This window comes from Canis lupus, chromosome 12 (assembly GCF_011100685.1).
Source record: "Canis lupus familiaris isolate Mischka breed German Shepherd chromosome 12, alternate assembly UU_Cfam_GSD_1.0, whole genome shotgun sequence".
Lineage (NCBI taxonomy): Eukaryota > Metazoa > Chordata > Mammalia > Carnivora > Canidae > Canis > Canis lupus.
This window is the reverse complement of record NC_049233.1, coordinates 19,713,948-19,737,722: the sequence shown is the minus strand read 5'-3', so window position 1 is coordinate 19,737,722 and position 23,775 is coordinate 19,713,948. Positions and strand designations below refer to the sequence as shown.

Here is a 23,775-nt window from a genome sequence, read left to right as displayed (position 1 = left end):
ATTTATTTAGACAACTTATACAACATTGCTAGCTCCTTTGGGGGCAAGAATGACATTTTATTCCTTTTGGTGTCTCTACTTTTTAGGAGATGTTGGTGGAGAAGGCACTCATTCTTTGTGCTTGTGAAATTAGTATAATGGATGCAAATCTGCCCTCTCTCCCCAGTCATGTGAGATCCCACATCACTTGAGCTCTTGAAACTCAAAGAACATTTGAAGTCATCTATGAATCTTTTCATCCTCTTTTAAGAGTCTCTCTCTCTGCCCTCTATCTTTGTGCTAAGGATCAAACTCCAGAAAAGAATCTGTGGGTGCAGTTCAACATGGTGTTGTGTGTGATGAATACTGTGCGGTCACCACTGGAAATTATTAGATTTGTGTTACAATTCCTGATGAAGAGGCTAGTGAGGTGTTTGAAAAGAAAATCCCATTTGATCATCAGTGGCAGAATCAATAAAACCCAGTTGAGACGTATGAACTGTATGTAAATTACTGTAATGAGAGGTGTCCAGATTATTATCTTGCCTTTAATATGCATTAAGAACTATGAAAAGATTATACCTTTTGACTAAGTGATTCCATTGCTAAGATTCTATTTTAAGAAAAAATAATTGTTATTGGCAGATTTATGTAGATATATTTAACACTGCATTACTTATAATTTTAAAAGAGAATGGAAAGATCCTAAATACCAAACATTAAAGATTGAGTAAATGATAGACTTTTCATATGATAGAATATTATGTAGCCATTAAAATTATGTTGACAAGGAGTTTTAATGACATTAGAAAATGCATGTTAAAACTTCAGCTAAGAACTGAATATAAAATTGCATGTATGATGTAATCTCAATTATATAAAAATGCTGAAAAATTCTGGAAGGAAATGCAAAGAAAAGATTAATGGCAGTTATCTCTACGTAGTGAGATTATAGGCCATTATTATTATTTTTCTTTCTATATTTGCATATTTCAACTGTTCCATGATAAGCATATGGTCATATTTATATCAGGTAAAACACAAATGTTTAATAACAAAAGTAGAATATATTTACTCTAGAAGTAGAAGTAATTGAAGGATTGAATAATTACTTGCTTTACACTGATAAATGATTTTTAGAATGTTATTAAATATCAAAAAGCAGCTACCTTGGGAGGTAAGAATATCATCAATATCTTAAAATAAAGGTAGAATTTTCAAGTTATTATAGCGAATCAGATTTTCATAGTTACTTTGCTATTTTCTTTTTGTTTTGTAGCTTCTACTTCTGCACCTGAGTCAGCTTTAAAATGGTCCCTTCCTGAAGCATGGACAGGGATTGAAGAGGGCTGGGGAGGACACAACCATACCATTCCAGGTCCTGGGGATGACATCCTGATTTTACCCAGTGAGTAAAACAGTCCACGAATTAAATAATCACAGACAGACTGAACTAGGATAATCCAATTGGGGATTACCTGTCATTTAAATATATTGTACAACAAGTATAGAACGTTGGCAATCTTATTTGTGGGCACTTATGTCTACAACCTTCTTTTCTGAATTTTTGTAGGTGACAAATTTCATAATCCTATGAAATCCGGCAAAAATAGCTCAGCTTACCTTCATTAAAGGTAGAATAAGCAGTCACAATGCCACAAGGAGTTAGACTAATCCACTAATGGGATATTCTTCTTATGTGTCAGAGAACAGATTTGCAGAAAATTCTAGGGTCTTTAATTTGGAAAGACAGGGTGTTTGGAAAGAAGCAATTTGCAAGTGCTTTCTTTTCCTTTGCCTTTGGTGGATCTTTTAAATAATAGAACTTTTAAACTTTAAATATAGAATCTTTCAAATACAGAAAAATAATGAATAAGTTCCTCTGTTACCATGATTTTTCAAAGATGCTAGAAAAGGAAACTAATAAATAAAACAGAAAAATAAAAGTCCATGTATGTATGTATACATGTATGTATGTATGTATCTATCATCCATCTAGAACTCTCTTCCCACATAGACACATGTGGAAAAAGATGAGTCTTCAGATAAACAGAAACATAACATAATTATAAAATTCTTTTTAAAAAATATTCATTATTATTATTTTTAAAGAATCTCTATACCCAACATGGGGCTCAAACTCACTACCCTGAGATCAAGTTGCACGCTCCACCAACTGAGCCAGCCAGGTGTCCCCAAAATTCTTTTTTTTTTAAAAAAAGATTTATTTATTTATTTATGAGAGACACAGAGAGAGGCAGAGGGAGAGGGAGAAGCATGCTCCCTGCAGGGAGCCTGATGTGGGTCTCCATCCCCGACACAGATCACGCCTTGAGCCAAAGGCAGAGGCTCAACCACTGAGCCACGCAGGCATCCCCAAATTCTTCTTTTTAAAGAGAGAGTTATTGAAACTCCTAGAAAATCTCTCTAGCCTGAGAAGTAGATGTTTTTCGAAGAACAAATATATTTTCCCTAAAAGACCTAATTTCATTTATGGCTTAGTTCGAATTTCCACAGTACTACTGAATTTAAAAAGATCCATATTGTAAGAAGAAGTTTTGGTCATCTGCAAAGTGATAACAATGATAGTATCCGACATTTATTAACAACTAACAACATGGTAGGAATGATTCTCCGTATGTTAACTCATTGAGCCCTCAAAATAACTTCTTTGTGATGTAAGTGATATTATCATCCCCTTTTTTTTTTTTTTAAAGATTTTATTTATTTATCTGAGAGAAAGAAAGGGAGAGAGAATGCATAAGCTGGGGAGAGGAGCAGAGGGAAAAGTAGATTCCCCACTGGACTGGGAGCCCGATGTGGGGCTCAATCCTGGAACCCCAAGATCATGACTAACTGACTCATGACTCAACCAACTGAACCACCCAGCAGGCATCCCTATCATCTCTGTTTTTACTGCTGAGGAAACAGAGGCCCAGGGCAGTTGAGTAACTTGTAATTTGCAGTTCAGCAGTTAGGAGTTTAAGCCAGGCAGTCTGACTTGAAGGCTATATTCTTAACCCATCAAGTACATCTACTCCCTTTCTAAAAGGACCAAGAGGAAATGACAAAGAGTAGTTGTGGTGCTTGTTTTATTTAGGATAGAAAAAAAAAAAAAAAAGAAGGCAGAATGATTAAAACACTAACTACCTCTGGGCATTGGTGGCGTGCTGGTATAGCTGTGCATAGAGAGATGAGGGACAGGAGGGGGAGGGCTGACCAGCACGAACTTGAACTATTATTATCATCCAACTCCCCTATCATCCACCTCTTTCAATGGAGAATGTAACTTTTTGAATAAACAAGCTCATGACTCATTCCTGTACGGAAGGGAAAAATCTGTTCTGTCTCAGCCATTTCTTTGATGAATGTAGCCAGCGGATTGGCCCTGGGCTATGGTTTTTCCCACTAAGCAAGCTGTTTTTCCCCCACCCCATGCAGGAAGCAAGTAAAGCTTTTGAAGGTTGCCAAGCTTTTAGTATCCTTTGGGACCTTTATGCTGAGAGAGGAGTAATCTTAGCTATCTTGCTTGGCACTGCAGTTGACTGTATCTATCTACTGTGTGCCCTGAGTGTTGGGAGCCCCTGGCATTCTCCATCATTCTTCATTCCATTGTTTGTGCATGGTAGGCTTATAAAATGGGCCTGAATTCTCCATGAAGCTGCTCTTAAATAGCACAGATCAAAAAATAATAAAATAAAATAAAATATAAAATAAAATAAAATAAATAAAATAAAATAAAATAAAATAAATAAAATAAAATAAACAAAATGCACAGATCCGTGCTTTGGAAAAAAGTGGGGTGTTAGGGAGAGGCGCAAACATTGGATGTATAAAGTATCTTTCCATTGGTCCTTCAGTCTTATTGTGAGAATCAGAGAAGTTAAGACCTTTAAACCATGCAATTATTGTTCATTATTTCTGGAAATGGAAAGATCCATGGAAAAGATCCATGGAAAGATCCATGAATGAACACGGGTGTGTAATATGTAATAAATGAAGTCTTACTCTTATTCTGTTGCCTTTTTTTCCTTCTAAGTTTTTCCAATGATGATCTTATAGTGGCCAGCATTTTAATCCATTGTTCTGTTCTTTTTGGAGCTATTCTGACGTACTTTTCCCTTCAGGTTTTTGGCAAACCCTCATATTTTGACCTCTGATGGGACTTCATTTGAATTTACCTTCTCTTTCTACTTGTGGTTTTGTATTCTTGACCTTTTCCTGGCTCTCCTGGTTTCTTTCATTGCCAGTCTTCCTTGAATCAAGTAAGATTATTCACCACTAAGGGTGGCACAAAATAGACAATATATATTGCTTGAGTGAAGTGCACCATCTCAATGTTGCCACCTATAATTTATTTATTTATTTATTTATTTATTTATTTATTTATTTATTTATTTATTTATTTATTTTTTGCCACCTATAATTTAATATTAGAATTAAATATTTGAGTTAGATGGTTTTGACATAGTACAATATAAGATTGTACAAGTCTGTGAAAGAGAACGTCTTCTCCTTTGAGTAGATATCTATTAATTAAGATTTTTATGATGATGACATTGATGATGATAGCAGCAAATATAATTTGACTGCTTGGTGTGTGCCCTGCCCTATGCTCCATTGTTCCACATGGATTTTTTCAATTAATTCTCATAACTACTTTACGAGGTAAATCTGCTGTTGTCCCTCTTTTTTTTAAAGATTTTATTTATTTATTCATGAGACACATGGGGTGGGGCGGGCAGAGAGAGAGAGAGATTGAGAGAAGCAGAGACACAGACAGAGGGAGAAGCAGGCTCCATGCAGGGAGCCCGACGTGGGACTCGATCCCAGGTCTCCAGGATCACACCCTGGGCTGAAGGTGGTGCTAAACCACTGAGCCACCCGGGCTGCCCATGTTGTCCCTCTTTTGATAGTTGTGGAATCTGAGACACAGACGGTTTAGTAACTTGCCCAAGTTTCATCCAGCTAGTCAAAAGGCTGGGTCAGGAAATCAGTTTGATTCCAGAGCCCTCATTATACTGTAATTAAAAACAAACAAACACACATACAGATGCACAAAATTTACCATCTCTGCCTATTCTGATTCATCCAAATCAGATGACATATTATATAGGATTTGTATTTCTCTGCTTATTGTTCATATTGCCTCCTCCGGTTGGAATTAAAAGGGGGAAAAAAACCCTCAACTATTTATTGACTACCTAGCATATGTCAGATACTCAAAGAATTCTATCTTACCACATCCCCATTAGTACATACACTTGGGAAAACTGGAGAAACTTCCCAAAGAGGTATCTGATGTAATGAGACTTTAGTAAAAGCATGTGCTTTGCATCTGGCAGCAAATGTAGTTGTAATTCAAGTTCACTCTTCTTTCCAATTCAGTTTGACCAACATTTACTGAACACTCACTGTGCTCAAGGTACTGTACTGGGTGCTCCTGACCTGGGGAAGGAAGTCAGATATACCGTGACCTCCAATAGCTAGGGATTTAGTCGAGTAATAAAATACAGAATACATAATAATACATCAAATGGCTGGAATTAGCAACAGAAGTGTTTTGAATCAAAATGTCTTGGGTGAATGGAAGAGATACGGCTTCACGGAAGAAGAGGAACTAGAAAAATGGAGTAAGAATCTGAGGGACAGTTAGGAGGCACAAAAGCATATCGGACAGTTAGTGATGCTTCAGGACATGAGAATGGGCTGTTGACTAGGATAAATCTGGGTTCACATTTGGATTTTGACATCATGTGACAATTGTGTGACATTGGACAAGTTTTAAACTTCTCTGACCCTCATCTCTAAAATGCGGACTCTAATTAATATGTATGTCATGGTGTTAAAAAGATGAAATCAGGTAATGTCAGTACACATGACCACTGCATAGAGTATTGGCAGTAATGGAATTAGAGATGAAAGCTGTGATTTTTAATGTATCAGTTGCTCTTTTCCAGCATTTTTCCATTTGGCTGCCCCCCTTGGCCTCTGGTATTAGCGACACTTTGTATTTGCTTTCCAATGGCTTATTATTTAATTTTCACAACATCCTTGGGAGCTAAATAGGTAATAACTATTATTACAGTAAAAACCCATTTTTACATAATACGATTTTAATGGAACTGCTGATTTTACAAAATGAAAGTGACTGGTAAAGAAGATTTAAGTGATACTTTTGAACCTCTAATATAATTTTATGGTGTTTTGTGTATTTTAATTCATTAATAAAGGAAACGTGTAGAACATTCCCATCATTATTCAAATAGAATAGCATAATTTTTCAATAAAATTCTTAGGGTAAATTGCCTATTTCCATTTTCTGGGAAATCAATTTTATGGAATGACCTCAGACCCATCCTATTCCATAAAAATAGGACTTTACTGTACTAATAAAAGATATCACTATCTTAAGTATGGTACCATTTTCCTCCAAGGCGTTCTGTCTTTATAGACATTGGATTTTGAAAGAGCTGTAAATTCTACTCGGTGGTATTATATGGAGTAAGCTAAGGTAGTCATGACGAATTTTCTTTGCATTTTAGTTTATAATTTGCTTCCCACAAACAAGTATATCTGATTGTCTTTGCCTCCTAAATATTGAGAGAATTGGTATAAATGCATTCTAGACATCTTACAGAGTGGAAACAAGTTCTATCTAACATGTTACACAAATCACACTTTCACAAGCATAGCTGGTCAATGGGTGACATAATCCTGCTAACCTATACTCCATGTTTTGTCCTGAAATGACCTAAGAGGATTTGTGTAAGATGCTTCCAGTGCTTTTTCTGAAGGAATTTCAGCCATGACAAAATGACACCCTTTTCATGCAGAGCAGGCTTAATGAAAGGAAAATGTGTTTTAATTCCAAATGATAGGATTCTGTTTTGAAGGGTACAGATATGATATCATATAGCCTCCAGCGCAGTGTGTGTGTGTGTGTGTGTGTGTGTGTGTATGACAGCATTCACTGTGTTCCTTTTCGTGTATTACTTTGAACTGTCTTTATTTGAAGAAATGAATGGGAGAATACTGTGTTTCCTTTATAATAGTTCTTCTGTTTGTTCTGATTTTCAATACTTGGGTATTTTAAATGGCAGAGAAGCTCATCAAAGCCTAGTGATGTTGAAAGATGGCAATATTTAATGCATTTCTTTGTTAAATCACGAGGCATTAAAATTGGTGATATGAAGTTAAATGATTATAAATCAGGAAGTAATATTGGGGGAAGAATTTCTACAGAATGTTGTAATCATAGCATTATTAGCTCGATTTGCCTTTTTCTTACTTGAGATTATAACTAATTGAGGATAAGATATATATAACAGATTTGAGTCTGCAAGATCAATTATAAATCAGACATTATAAAACCTATGTTCTATCTCTGTAGCTTGAGTAGTTTTCAATATTCTGGTCTTGTCCCATTTAGTTGAGTCTTGCAAACCACGACCCCATTTATTCTGGATTACTGGTGAATGGAAAAGGGAAGAAATTTAGACTTAAATCACTGGGGTCCCTTTTATTGTGTATAGTATCAAAATGGTGACTGACATGTTCTGGAAATCTATTTCTACTTAACAAACCACCTAGAAACTTAATAACCTAAAAGCCACATTTTATTTTGCTCTCAATTTTGTGAGGAAGACTAGACTATTCTTGTTTGGGATCTTCCAGGCCCTGTAACCAGATGGTGGCTGGGATGTAGTGATCTAAAAGCTCAACTTGGGTACATAGTTTAAGATGGCTCACTCTTATGGCTGGCTGTTGATGTTGGTTATTGGCTGGGAGGTCAGTCAGGGCAGTCAGCTGAGAGGTCTCAGTTTCTTTCCATGTGTGTTTCACTGTGGAGCTTTTTGGGCTTTCTCTCAGCATGGCAACTGGATTCCAAGAAACAGACAGCTACGAGTGAGTTCTCCAAGAATGAGCAGTCCAAGAGACCCGGGTGGAAGCTGCATGTCTTCTGAGCCAACCTTAGCAACCTTAGAATATTATGACCACCACATTTGCTTGGTCAAGTGAGGCCCTAAAGACAGCCCAGATATAAAGGAGGAGAATTGGGCTCCATCTCTCAATGGGAGGACCAACAGAGAACTTGCAGCTGTTTTAAATCTACCACTGTGTATGTGTTTATGTGTGTGAGTGTGTGTACACGGCATGTAATTGGGAGCAGATGTACCTGACTTAATTCAAAAGGTTAGAGTGTTTTAGGGTCTGCTAAATTTGTACTGTCTTCCCACTCTTGGCAGAATATATTTAGATTCTGTTGGCTTACCTGAATTAGAAACTGAGGAACACCAGGAGACAGACTGGCCAGAAGATTTTAGTTTCTTTATTCTTTACAACCTATACACTTGGTGGTCTTGCCTCTTTGCTGCCTTAAAGTAGGATTCTTCAACCCTCCAAACATAATTATGGGCCCCTGACCTGGGATTGCTCACTTTGAGTGGGTGTTGGATGACAGTGTTTGGGCAGCAGCATGTGTCCAACTCTTTCCATGCACGACCAGAAGCCTTTTCTTGGGAGAGAGGAGTGTGCTGGGGTGAGGGGAACAGAGCACAAATATTTTGAACATTTTGTTTCTCTCAGGGCAGAAATTAAAAGTGCACTGGGATGACAGTCAGACTGTTCTTTTACCTTATTTAGAATATGAATGGGAAAGCTATTCTTTAAGATTTTATGAGGAAGAACAGATGAATATGATTCTTTAAGAAGTAGCTTTGACACAGAAACTTTAATCAATATTATTGTCAAATAAAAATAAATAAAAAGAAAATCTGAAACCAAAGATCAAAGGATCTTTAGATACTGTATAAATCTCCTTCCTTTTAAGCAGTTCCTTGGAGGAGAATATAGACCGTGAACATTGCTTAATGGTAAGGAGTGTTAAGGCCATGTTCTTCCCACAAGAAGGAAAACTCAAAATCTCAGGTTTCATGGGGCAAGTATTTCCATAGACCTCCTCCAAATAGTTTTGAAATATTCAATGTAAATTGACTTTTCATATATCCATTATTTTGAGTATACTTTAGAATATACTATAGAAGCTCACTCTTCAAAGCAATCTAAATGTAAAATCCTTTGCAGTATAGAATCCTTTGATGAACGGAATGGTTATCTAGGAATTTGTTTTATTTTGGAATGTCTCTATGTGGATTTACTTGTATTAAATAAATATTAATATATATATACATATATATAGATACATAGCACTGTTGTAGCTCCTAGGGAATTTAGTGGCTCTCTAATCCAACTCAAATGAGCTAAGGTATTGTAAGTGTTTTAGAAATTGTAAAGCATTGTGAAATGCATTATTATTGCCCAGACTTTTATGGTATTTTGTGCCAAGGATAAGAGCAGAATTTCTTCTCCTTGTTCTCAACCTAGTGTTGCAAATTGCGTCCTAAAATTTATAAGAAGGGATATTGTTGTTTTAGATTTCTGTTTCCTTAAAATAGGATATCTCCAAGACACGGTTGGAGCCTAGGGAATTCCTTCTAGTTGCAATGACCGTGATTCAAATGGCTTCTTACAAATAACAGTAGTAGTACCATAACTACTGACCAAAGCCTGTAACAGTCCTTACAAAGTATGGACAAATCAAGCAGGAGTTGGAATTTAAAAAAAAAAAATTATGACTATATATGTTTTCTTTATAAAAATTAAAGTTTAGTTAAAATAATGGCAGAACAGAGATTTTTTACTTCCTGTAAATGACAAAAGGAGCATTATTTAAAAAATATTAAAATAGGTTGATATCCTTCCATTGATCTCAACTTGTCAATCTTTGCTTGACTCAGTCATGGAATTTGTTTCTGGGCTAATTAGAAATCACTTAGAATCTTCTCTTGGGACCCAAAATCATGTAGGCCCTTACACTCTTTATGGCTTGCTAACTTGCTGGAACTAATTAGAGTTCTACTTTAATTGAGTGGTTTTTCAAACCCTTTGCTGTCATTACACACCTGAGAAACATACTCATTATCATAGTCCATTAGTATTAGTACCATAGCAATTTTTTAGGAGGGGACATACTTCTTCAGGTTTGAAGGTCGTAATTTGGGTGAAGGGGCAGAGTGGCATTGGCAAGTGTGAAGTATGTAAGAAAGAGACCCAGGGCTTATTTTGGTATTCACACCCACCTTGAGAATCACTGCTTTTATAAGTTTACAAACTCCTGACTCCAGGCTTCCAGAAGTATGACCCTTCTGGGCACCTTATGTTCCAACCTGAGAGGAGCCTAACAGGTTTGCCTGTAAAACACTCATACTGCTTTTCCTTCAATTGCAATAGGTGTGATTTATTTGCTACTGTAACAACTTCTCCTACATATCCTCTGCATACTTCCATGCATAGTATAATATTACTTTTTAAAGAAACTATGCATTATCTTCCTTAGAACTTTTAAGTATACTTTGACCTTAACAGTATAAACCACCAGCTTCACAGTAGTAATAAATGCATTGGTGGTTGCAATGAAATGGTGCTGCTATGGTGGGAAGCAGAACTGGCAGGTCTTGGCGTTTTATAATTGTGAAAGGTAAAGACAATGAGTCTAAAAAGAGTACTTTTGTGCATGGGTGAACAGGTAGGGAGGCCATCAATAGAGAGGATGCAAGGGAAGGAATAGATTTAGCAGGGAGGTTAATAAATTCCCTTAGACATATACTAAATTTCATGTGCAGATTCTTGAATGGTAACAGGAAATGTGGACCAGAAGTTTGGGAGGGAAGCCAGTTGGGAATCTGAATTTAGATTTGGTAATCCTCAGAAAAGTTGACTGAGACTGAAGAAGCCTTGGGGATTGGCTCTAACTAGGGTTAGAGCCAACAGGAGAGCCATCACACACCGCTTTAAGGAGAGGATAGGAGGCAACATCTTGGAAGAAATTCTAATTTAAGTGGCAGAAAAGGAAACCAGAGAAGGAGCAATCATGAAACTAGGAAGTGAGCTGGGACAGCAGAAGGCAAGAAGAGAGCAAGACCAAGATGTTGGAGGTGGTCAACAGTAAATGTTCCAAGGAGGACGAGAAGGATGGTATTTATGGGCATCCTGGGTGGCTCAGCGGTTTAGCGCTGGCTTCAGCCCAGGGTGTGATCCTGAAGACCCAAGATCGAATCCCGGGAGTCTGCTTCTCCCTCCGCCTCTCATTCTCTCTCTCTCCCTGTCTCTCTCTCTATCTCTCTCTCTGTCTCTCTGTCTCTCTGTGTTTCTCATGAATAAATAAATAAAATCTTAAAAAAGAGAGAGAAGGATTGTCACTTAGAAATTGCCCAAAGATAAACTATATACTTCCCTGAAAGCTGCTACAAGTCAAATGCAAAATATAATGCTTGTCTTGTCTTACAATTTCATGCATTTACATTGGAAACCTTTATGTAAACTTGTAGAGATCGATGTCTTTAAGGATCTCCCTATCTTTGTGAAAATTAAAGCAATTACTCTCAGATGAGATGGCAGCACTTCTAAGGTGGCAACCAAGTTATCTCTGGTCACTCTCTGGTTAGAATACTAAGTGTTCTAAATTAATAGTCTCCTATGATATGTTGATTCCAATAGAATAGTTCAATTTGTACAGTTCAATCAGTTTGGGAAAATAGACTATAACCTCTAAGATATCAACTGTCACTTCCTGAAGAGGCACAGTATTAGACAAATACAGAACAGGACAAAAATAATTTTTAAAATATTTAGAGGATTGTGCATAATTTTTACAATGGGTTTCATTTGGAGGTGAGAATTGAAGGTCGTATTTAAGACAGGCAGCAGTAGGCCATCAGAGCACTGCTGGTAAATAGTATTTAGAACTAGAGGGTCCTTTTCTTTTTCTCTTTCCATTATGATTCATTTTTATATCAGACTAAAAATTTCCAATATTTTTTCTCTTTTTCTACCGTAACTACAATATTTTACTGGCTCTTCATTTTTTTTAAAATTTTTTAAAATTTATTCATGGAGAGACACACACAGAGAAAGAGAGAGAGGCAGAGACACAGGCAGAGGGAGAAGCAGGGTCCATGCAGGGAGCCCGACGTGGGACTCGATCCCAGGTCTCCAGGATCATGCCCTGGGCTGAAGGCTGCACCAAACTGCTGAACTACCCGCGTTGCCCCCAAAATCACTTTTAATGTTCCTTCCAACCCCATATTCTGTGATTTGTGTTACTACAAATTTGCTGAGAATTAATGAGTTTTTTTCTTGCTTTAAATACATAAACTGATGTTTTACCTAGTTTTATTCCCTCAGGAAGTTTGTCTCATGGAATTAATATTCTTTGAAGAGACACAGGCATTTCTTAAAAGAGAAGGGGACCTGAATGATTGCATATGCATTTTGCCCTCCTGGTTGGGGTTGGGGAAGTAGAGCCAAGTTAGGAACAGCTGCCCATGGGGCTCTTAATATAGAGCAGGGCTTTTTTCACTTGTTCTAATTGAATTACATCTTTTTCTCTTTACTTCATGGTCTGTTTTTCCATGAAGATATTCTTGGGATGTAGAATTAAATAATTCATGATTTCCCAATTATTGGTTTAGTAGGTAGAGTTGCCATTTCTTGAGTTGATTATACATACTTTCCTGAGGTTGCTTTTGGAGTTTCTTCATATGCAGAGCTTTACAGGTAAAATAAGTGTGACCAATGAGAAGGTGATTATGGTACAGCCCAGCCAGCAGGAGCAGGAGTAGCACAGGGGGCTTGCTGTCAACTCCTGAGTCACCATGCTTTTATACAACCCAGGAGTTCTTCACTTTTCTTGTACTCTTGGTCTGGTTGGCAGTCTGGTGAAGCCCAGATCTATTCTCCTAATAATACTTTTCTTTTTTTTTTTTTTTTTTAATTTATTTTTTTATTGGTGTTCAATTTACTAACATACAGAATAACACCCAGTGCCCGTCACCCATTCACTCCCACCCCCCGCCCTCCTCCCCTTCTACCACCCCTAGTTCGTTTCCCAGAGTTAGCAGTCTTTATGTTCTGTTTCATACATAAGATAAAATAGGATTATTTTCCTGACAGAAAAGTGCTTAGCAGGGAAATTGGGCAGAATCACAGGAAAGGCAGTGAAGCCTCAAGATTCCCAGAGTCATTATAAAAGGAGGGGCACCGGGGGAAAGCTCACCACAAACCGCGGTTCGATATGGGTAAAGGGCTGGAGCGCCCTCTGGGGCACTTTGGAGAAGCCAGTCGGGTAGGCAGGCTGGCTCCAGACAGGAGTGGCTGTACCCCATTTCTTTTGGGAGAGGTGGCCCCCAGGAGTGCCAGTCCAGTGGCACAGAGCCCCAGATCCCAGGGTGCCCAAGAAGATAAAGCCAGCGATCCTCCATCCCCCTGGGACAGGCGGAAGCAGGGAGGGCACAGGACAGCAAGAACTCTCCTGCCGCTGCGCGCCCCACAAGCTGTGCAGATCAGTGCACCCGCGCCGGCCTCCAGGAGCATCTAGGCAAGTGCAGACGAAGACTATGGATAGTTACCCAAGGGGAGCTTGACTCCAGAGCTGGAAATCTGGCCACTGCCATTGTTGTTTTTCCTCTTTGTTTCACCTTGTGCCTGGGAGGGGCGGGGCCTCTAGGGAATAAAGGCCTCACAGGGTAAATAGCTCCTACTGAGCTCAATACCTGGCAAGGGGCAGGGCATCTCCACACAAGCACATACACCTGAGAATCAGCACAGCAGGCCCCTCCCCGAGAAGAACTGTTGGAAGAACATGTTTATTGACCAAGAAGCACTGGAAAGCCCCAGGACTGAAGGTAAATAGTATTTAGAACTAGAGGGTCCTTTTCTTTTTCTTTTTCCATTATGACTCATTTTTATATCAGACTAAAAATTTCCAATATTTTTTCTCTTTTCCTACCGTAACTACAATATTTTACTGGCTCTTCATTTTTTTTAATTTATTTTTTTATTTATTTATGATAGGCACACAGTGAGAGAGAGAGAGAGAGAGGCAGAGACACAGGCAGAGGGAGAAGCAGGCTCCATGCACCGGGAGCCCGACGTGGGACTCGATCCCGGGTCTCCAGGATTGCGTCCTGGGCCAAAGGCAGGCGCTAAACTGCTGCACCACCCAGGGATCCCCTGGCTCTTCATTTTTAAGTTTTTTCCTTTTTGACTTCCAAATTTCTACAATTACATGTCTTAGATATATTTTTCACTTCTGGATTCCCTTCAACATATTCAATTTAATTTTGGTTGATATATGAGATATGAGTATTTGTTTTTTGTTTATCTGCCCCATTCTGTTTTACAATGGTGGAAGTTAGTACCTTATCAAATATGACCAACATACACCCAGAACCAAGTGGAATACTGTGTTGGTTCATTCTGTGAGATTATATTCTCTCTTCCTTCCCATTCTGCCCCCCTCTTTTATCTTATTTATGTTTTTGTGGTCAATGTTGGGGCTTTCTATAAGTATTGCTGGTTTATATAAATTTGGGATTGATCATCTTCTAACATACAGAACAAAATATACTCAAAACCAAGAGGATCACCCTCTAGGACCCCTCAGGTAGATGACATTCTCTCTCTGCTACCATTTCCTCACCACCACCACCCCCTTTTTCTCTTTTTCCTCTTTACTTTTTTTCTTTTTATCTTTTCTTCTTCTTTGTTTTTGGTTTTTGGATTTTTATTTTTGCTACTTTGTTTTAAAATTGTTGTTCACTTTAGTAGTCCTTTTGTTTTATTTTGTTCTGTTCTTTTTCTTTCATTTTCTGGTCTCTGACCTCTTTGGAATCATCTAGGGTGAATTTTACTTAGGTCGTGGTTGATATTTTTGACTCAGCCCACTCAGATATCCACTCTGCACTGGACAAAATTACTAGAAGGAAGAATTCACCACAAAAGAAAGAAACAGAAACAGTACTCTCTGCCACAGAGTTACAGAATTTGGATTTCAATACGATGTCCGAAATCAATTCAGAAGTACAATTATAAAGCTACTGGTGGCTCTGGGAAAAAAGTATAGAGGACTCTAGAGACTTCGTTACTGCAGAATTGAGATCTAATCGGGCCAACATTAAAAACAGGTTAAATAAGATGCAATCGAAATTGGATGTTCTAACTGCTAGGGTTAATGAAGTAGAAGAGTGAGTGACATAGAAGATAAGTTGATGGTAAGGGAGGAAGCTGAGGAAAAAAAGAGAAAAACAATTAAGAGCCCATGAGGGAAGGTTCAGGGAAATAAATGATAGTTTGAGAAGGAGGAATATATGTCTAATTGGGATTCCAGGAGAGGTTGAGAGAGAGGACCACAAAGTATATTTGAACAAGTCATAGGTAAGGACTTCCCAAATCTGGGGAAGAAAACAGGTATTCAGATCCAAGAGATAGAGAGGACCCCCCCCAATCAATAAAAACCCTTCAACATTTTGACATTGAATACTGAAACTTACAAATTTCAAAGATAAAGAGAAAATTCTTAAAGCAGCACAAGACAAGCGATTTTTAACTATGTGTGGAGAAATATCAGATTAACAGTGGACCTCTCCACAGAGACCTGGCAGGCCAGAAAGGGCTGGCATGATATATACAGGGTACTGAATGAGAAGAACATGAAGCCAAGAATACTTTATGCAGCAAGGCTGTCATTCAGAATAGAAGGAGAGATACAGAGCTTCCAAGATAGGCAGAAACTGAAAGAATAGGTGACCACCAAACAGGCTCTGCATGAAATATTAAAGGGGACCCTGTAAAAGAAAGAGGGAGCCCAAATAAATAATCCACAAAAAACACGGACTGAATAGGTATTACGATGACACTAAATTAATATCTTTCAATAGTTACTCTGAACGTGAGTGGGCTAAATGATCCCATCAAAAGACGCAGTGTATTGGACTGGATAAAAAAGCAAGACTCATCTATTTTCTGTCTACAAGAGACTCTTTAGACCTAAGGACACCTCCAGCCTGAAAATGAAAGGTTGGAGAACAATTTACCATTCAAATGGTCCTCAAAAGAAAGCAGGGGTAGCAATCCTCATATCAGACAAATTAAAGTTTATCCCAAAGACTGTAGTAAGAGGTGAAGATGGACACTATATCATACTTAAGGTGTCTATCCAATAAGAATCACGAATATTTATGCCACTAATGTGGGAGCTGCCAAGTATATCAATCAATTAATTACCAAAGTAAAGAGATACTTAGATAATAATACACTCATAGTAGGAGACTTCAACATGGTACTTTCTGCACATGACAGATCTTCTAAGCAGAACATCACCAAAGAAACAAGAGCCTTAAATGATACACAAATAGATTTCGCAGATATGTACAGAACTTTCTATCCAAATGCAAATGAATACACATTCTTCTCAAGTGCACATGGAAAGTACTTCAGAATAGACCACATATTGGGTCACAAATCAGGTCTCAACTGATACCAAAAGATTGGGATTAACCCCTACATATTTTCAGACTACAATGCTTTGAAACTTGAACTCAATCACAAGAAGAAATTTGGAAGAAACAAACACATAGAGGTTAAGTGGTGTCCTACTAAAAGATGAATGAGTCAACCAAGAAATTAGAGAAGGATTAAAAAGATTCATGGAAACTAATAAAAATGAAGATACAACCATTCAAAATCTTTGGGATACAGCAAAGGTGATCCTAAGGGAAATACATCAGAATACAAGCCTCCCTCAAAAAATTAGAAAAAAATCAAATACACAAGCTAACCTCACACCTAAAGAAACTGGAGAAAGAACAGCAAGTAGAATCTACACCAAGCAGGAGAAGACGGATAATAAGGATTTGAGCAGAATTCAATGAGATAGAGACCAGAAGTACTGTAGTACAGATCAACACAACGAGGAGTTGGTTCTTTGAAAGAATTAATAAGATAGACAAGCCTTATTAAAAGGAAAATAGAAAAGACTCAAATTAATAAAATCACAAATGAAAGAGGAGAGATCACAAGCAATACCAAGGAAATACAAATGATCTTAAAAACGTATTATGAGCAGCTATATGCCAACAAATTAGACAATCTAGAAGAAATGGATGCATTTCTGGAAAAACAAAAATTATCAAAACTGGAACAGGAAGAAATAGAAAACCTGAACAGGCCAATAACCAGCAAGGAAATTGAAGCAGTCATGAAAAACCTCCCAAGACACAAAAGTTCAGGGCAGATGGCTTCCCAGGGGAATTCTATCAATCATTTATAGAAGAAACAATACTTATTCTACTAAAGCTGTTCTGAAAGAGAGAAAGGTAGGGAATACTTCCAAACTCATTTTATGAGGCCAGCATTACCTTGATTCTAAACCAAAGACCTCACCAAAAAGGGGAAGTAAGACCAATATCCCTAATGAACACGGGTGCAAAAATCCTCAACAATATACTAGCCAATAGGATCCAACAGTACATTAAGAGGATTATTCACCATGACCAAGTGGGATTTATCCCCGGGATGCAAGGTTGGTTCAACACTCGTACAACAATCAACGTGGTACATCATATCAACAAGAGAAAAAACAAGAAGCCTATGATCCTCTCAATAGATGCAGAGAAAGCATTTGACAAAATACAGCATCCATTCCTGATAAAAACTCTTCAGAGTATAGGATAGAGGGAACATTCCTCAGTATCTTAAAAGCCATCTACAAAAAGCCCACAGCAAATATCATTCTCAATGGGGAAACACTAGGAGCGTTTCCCCTAAGATCAGGAACATGACAGGAATGTCCACTCTCACCACTGCTATTCATCACAGTACTACAAATCCTAGCTTCAGCAATCAGACAACAAAAAGAAATAAAAGACATTGAAATTGGCAAAGAAGAAGTCAAATTCTCCCTCATTGAAATGACATGATACTGTCTATAGAAAACCCAAAAGACTCCACCTGAAGATTGCTAGAACTTATACAGCAATTCAGCAATGTGGCAGGATACAAAATCAATGCCCAGAAATCAGTGGCATTTCTATACACTAACAATGAAACTGAAGAAAGAGAAATTAAGGAATCCATCCTATTTACAATTGCACCCCAAAGCATAAGATACCTAGGAATAAACTTAACCAAAGAAGTAAAGGATCTATACCCTAAAAACTACAGAATACTTTTGGAAGAAACTGAGGAAGATGTAAAGAAATGGAAAAACATTCCATGCTCATGGATTGAAAGAATAAATATTGTGAAAATGCCTATACAGCTCAGGACAATTTACATGTTCAATGCAATCCTATCAAAATACCATGGACTTTCTTCACAGAGTTGGGACAAATAATCTTAATATTTGTATGGAATCAGAAAAGACCCCAAATAGCCAGAGGAATATTGAAAAAGAAAACCGATGACAGGGGCCTCACAATGCCGGATTTCAAGCTATATTACAAAGCTGTGATCATCAAGACAGTGTGTAGTGGTGCAAAAACAGACACATAGACCAACGGAACAGGATAGAGAACCAAGAAACAGGCACTCAATTCTATGGTCAACTAATATCAACAAAGCAGAAAAGACTATCCACTGGAAAAAAGGATAATGTCTTCAATACATGGTGTTGGGAAAATTGGATAGCCACATGCAGAGGAATGAAGCTAGACCATTCTTACACCATACACAAAGATAAACTCAAAATGGTTGAAAGATCTCAATGTGAGACAAGAATCCATCAAAATCCTGGAGGAGAACACAGGCAACAACCTTTTTGAACTTGGCCACAGCAACTTCTTACAGGATACATCCATGAGGGCAAAGGAAAGATAAGCAAAAATGAACTATTAGGACTTCATCAGGATAAAAAGATTCTGCACAGCAAAAGAAACAGTCAACAAAACTAAAAGACAACCTACAGAATGGGAGAAGATATTTGCAAATTACATATCAGATAAAGGGCTAGTATCCAAGATCTATAAAGAACTTATCAAACTCAACACCGAAGAAACAAACAATACAGTCATGAAATGGGCAGAAGACATGAACAGACATTTCTCCAAAGAAGACCTACACATGGCCAACAAGCACATGAGAAAATGCTCTGCATCACTTGCCATCAGGGAAATACAAATCAAAACCACAATGAGATACCACCTCACACTAGGGAGAATGGCAAAAATTAACAAGACAGGAAACAACAAATGTTGGAGAGGATGTGGAGAAAGGGGAACCTTCTTGCACTGTTGGTGGGAATGCAAACTGGTACAGCCACTCTGGAAAACAGTGTGGAGGTTCCTCAAGAAGTTAAAAATAGTTACCCTATGACCCAGCAATTGCACTACTGGGTTTTACCCCAAGGATACAGATGTAGTGAAACACCAGGACACCTGCACCCCAATGTTCATAGCAGCAATGTCCACAATAGACAAACTGTGAAGGAGCCACGATGTTCATCAAAAGATAAATGGCTAAAGAAGATGTGTGGTGTGTGTGTGTGTGTGTGTGTGTGTATATATATATATATATATATATATATATATATTCCATTCAATTCAATGGAATATTACTCAGCTATCAGAAGAGACGAATACCCACCATTTGCTTCGATGTGGATGGAATTGGAGGGTATTATGCTGAGTGTAGTAAGTCAATCAGAGAAAGACAATCATCATATGGTTTCACTCATACGGGGAATATAAGCAATAGAGAAAGGGATTATAAGGGAAAGGAGGGGGACTGAGTGGGAAACATTAGAGAGGGAGACAAATCATGAGAGGCTCTTAACTCTGGGAAAAAACAAAGGGTTGTGGAATGGGAGGTGGGCCGAGGGTTGGAGTAACTGCGTGACAGGCACTGAGGAGGGCACTGGATGGGATGATCACTGGGTGTTATACTATATGTTGGCAAATTGAACTTCAATAGAAACAAATTAAAAAACATAAAACAAAAAAACAAGAAAATAAGATTATAAAAAAACCAGTGATATTAATATATCTATCAAAATATTAAAAAAATAAAATTTGTGATATATATGCTTCTTTATTAGTGTGTTAAATGATAATATCTAGTGCTGGTTCTAATTACTATCATAATGTAAATGTTGTAGCTATTCTTCAAAATGTATTGCCATGTATTCCTTCTCTCTTTGTACATGTGTGCTATTCTTCCCCTGGAGAAGTTGGGGCTCACTCCTCTTCTTCTGAATCTGAGCTAGCCAATAGAATGTAGTAGAAGTGATGATCTGGGACCACCAGAGGTACATCATTAGAACCCTTATATAAGAAGACCTTTTTGCCTGAACGTCTTACTTGCTGTTGGGTTGCTCCTTTAGGGTATGGGAATCCCAGGTCATGTGGAGAAGCCATGTTTTTCATACTGATTGCTGGCCTCAGATAAGCGCTAGCTTGTGGCCAACACCAATTTCTAGCCATGTCAGTGATCTATCTTCAGACATTCAGGCCAATTAAGCCCCAAAGGGGGTCTTGCTGACAAGTCTGAGAGATTTTTTTTTCCCTTTATCTGAAAACATCTTAAATCTCCTATTTTGTCCTTAGGTTGGCATTACTCAGGATTTCATGTCTAAATAAGTCTAAGTACTTATTTAGAAAGAATATTCCAAAGTTTTGTCCATTAGGATTCCACATGGGCCCTAGAGGAGTTAATAGCCTCCATGCTATCCAAGAGAGCAAAAAGTGACAAAAACTTCTGAAACTGAACACTGGATCTTTTCTCCCCAAATTGATTTACGTATTCTATCATGCCATTTGCACAGTGTGCCTGACATTAAAGCAGAGTTAAGGAATTATGAATGTATTGATCAACTGCTTACAAGGTATATGATTTATCATGTGCCATGCATTTTGCCTTATGATGGGGATAAAATGGTGAGCAAAGCACTTCTAATACTCACCTGGAAATTACTGCCTAGTATGAGTGACAGCAATGTAATCACACATACAATTATGAACTGATAAAATTAACAACTGTGGTGTAGGAAATATTTAAAGAGTTATGAAACCATATACCATGAGAGCCTGGACTGGAATGGAAGTGAATCCAACTAGGCGAACCATATTATAAGGCTAAAAACAACCATTTTTATATTAACTACTGCAAATAATTAATTTATCCAGAATTTCTCAAATTGTTTCCTATGAATTCATGGCTCATGGAAAAAGATAAAGTCCAATGAGCTTGGAAAATTTTGGACTAAACACAGATAAATAACTTCTTTGCATCTGGTCTTTTCAAAGCCTTTTATATAGTAATACAGATCATGTAATTTCCACAGGAGACGTGGTATATGTTATTTTTCAATGATGTTTAACCATGTAATCCTTTTATTCACAGAGAAGCTCATAAGGCCAGAGTTTTAGGGAAACATTCTGAATACAAAGTAATCTCACACTTAATCTAATCCTTACAAGGGCTCCATGGGGTTGGTTATTCATTTGGATTAGGTAAGATTAGGTCTTCTGTGAATAACAAAGACACGAGAAATAGAAGTTTATGTCTCCTTAAAAAAAGCAGTCTATTCCACAGGGTCAGGGGCTTGGACTCCATTTATCTTCTTGCATCACTATGTGTTGCTTCCATTCCCAAAATCACTCTGTTGTTCCAGTATGGTTGCTGGAGTTCCAGCCATTGCAACCACATTCTAAGTAGGAGGAAATATAAAAGAATTCTTCCTGTAAGTCACACATGACACCTCCTCTTACACCTTATTGGGCAAAACTTATTCAAATGGCCATAACTAACTGGAAAAGAGTCTGGGAAATAGAAACTTTTGACTAGGTAACAAAATATCCAGCTGGAAACTGGAATTTTTGTTAGTAAGGAAAGAGAGGGAAAATACTAAGAGGCAGCTGGTGGTCTCATTTTACAGCTGAGAAAAATGGACCCCAAAAGTGTGCCTAAGATTCCTCCAAGATGGTAGAGAGGGCACAGATTCAAATACAAGCCTCCAGATTCCTTGAGTCTCTTTAATTCATTATACTGTTTACATATTTGGGGGAGGGGATCAGAATAGAGCCTTTGAAAGGATGTGATATAAACAGGTAACAGGTCTAAACCTGGGGATCTAAATAGATAACAGTACTGCTAAGTATATTTTAATGGAAAGATAGGAATATATGTTGGAGATATATCCCCATATTTGGAAATTAGCAGCATTAGATTAACAAAATATGTGAGATGTGATTGCCTTTCACTCTGGATATATTATTAAGACCAGTATTCTGTTTGTCAGGCTGCTGTGCACGCCATGGCCTGCTCAGTGTCAAATGGGTTGTCCTCACTTTTCTGCATCTGTAACATCAGTGACGCTCTCCCAGCCCTGAATCCTGTCTGAAGCCATCTGTTTCCCTTTCTTTAGTTACATGATAACATCACCTCATGGCAATTTGGTGTCTGGATAAAAAACATTGCTCCTACCTAGATTGAGCTGGGTTTTTGTCTGGCTTACTGACAGTGGGCTAATCCCTCCGACTGCACTTCCCAGGCAGTGGGAGTGTGCACAGAGAGAATGTCAATCAAGCCTGCACAAAGACAGTGAACTTATTGCACTCTGTCAGGACTGGATGGGCTGTGCTTAGCAGTGCAAATGGCAGACAGCACTGCTGTCTTGCAGTACATTGTTGGTACCCGTGGGAACTCATCATCTTTATGCTCCCAGTGTCCAGGATATGACACCTCTCCCAGAACAGGGGTGGATGCTCTTCGCATCTTTGTTAAGTAAGTGGATGAGTGAGTGAGTGAGTGAGTGAGTGAGTGAATGGTGAATTGGATAGAGCACCAATTGAAGCCCAGCTCCTCTCTTCCATCTATATTGATGGCACAATTGCTGAATCTGGGACAGTTGAGCAGGAAGTTGCTTGTTGGCAAACACCTCAGGTGGTTGGGCTCTAGTTCTGAATCAGTGTGGACACTGACAAACCAGGTCCCTCCCTTTCCTTTCAGCCCCATCTCAGGGTGGAGGCTTGGGTGTGGAAGTGCTTTCTTCTTGAGAGCTCTAGGGAATGAGTGTCTAGAGCAGAGTTTCCTCTCACAGATGCAGGTATTTATAGTTCCAATTTTTGTCATACTGGCAGTTTTTCTTTCTAAAACCTTGTGGTAAAAGGAAGTGGGCAGGATCCTATGAGTAGGATTCAAGCTTAGCAATACTACTTCTGGCAAAGCAATACAGACATGTTCCTCTGATATAGGGTGAGTTCCAGAGTGCTGACTCCTAGATCCTCCTGAGGGACAGCTGGAAAATTAGTCCCTAGAAATATGACTCTGTCTCTGAGATTTTAGAGTTCTGGTAATACGAGAACAGAGGTTATCCTGGAAGCTCTGGACTCCCCATCACTCCTCAGGTGAAATATCCTGCCTCTAGTCCTCTAACTTCACCCAGGTTGCTTTTCCTGTGCTATAACGGGATGGAGGGCTTGCTTCATAATTTGTGCTAGCCATAAGCCTGATAATGACCCCAGAGAGTTAAAGGAAGGGTATCAAGTTATGATCTAGTGCCTTAATCTCTTATCAGCTACACAGAGATTAATTGGACTGGAGCATGTTATGTCATCACCGTCTTTGATTACTCTCCTTGTCTCTGTTTTCCTTCATTTAGTTGATTTGCTTTCATGAATGGCATAGTTACATCTCTCTACATGCATATATCAGTGTAGTTGAGGGGGGCAGTCTAGGCATTTGTTAGCTGTCTAATGGAGTAGCTTCCAGAACGGGGCATGAAAGATAATCCATGGGGAATGCCTGGGTGGCTCAACAATTGAACGTCTGCCTATTGGCTCAGGGCGTGATCCCAGGGTCCAGGATGGAGTTCTGCATCAGGCTCCTTGCAGGGAGACTACTCCTCCCTCTTCCTATGTCTCTGCCTCTCTCTCTGTGGGTTTCTCATGAATAAATAAA

The 23,775-nt window shown here is 38.3% G+C and overlaps 1 protein-coding gene across 1 annotated transcript in view; it reads left to right on the top strand.

The window, feature by feature from the left end:
* PKHD1 (PKHD1 ciliary IPT domain containing fibrocystin/polyductin) overlaps window positions 1–23,775 on the top strand; it is a 469,885-nt gene that overhangs the window by 262,567 nt on the left and 183,543 nt on the right. Inside the window, 1 exon segment of the mRNA XM_038554300.1 lies at window positions 1,259–1,387. Within this exon segment, the coding sequence (XP_038410228.1) occupies window positions 1,259–1,387 (129 nt within the window).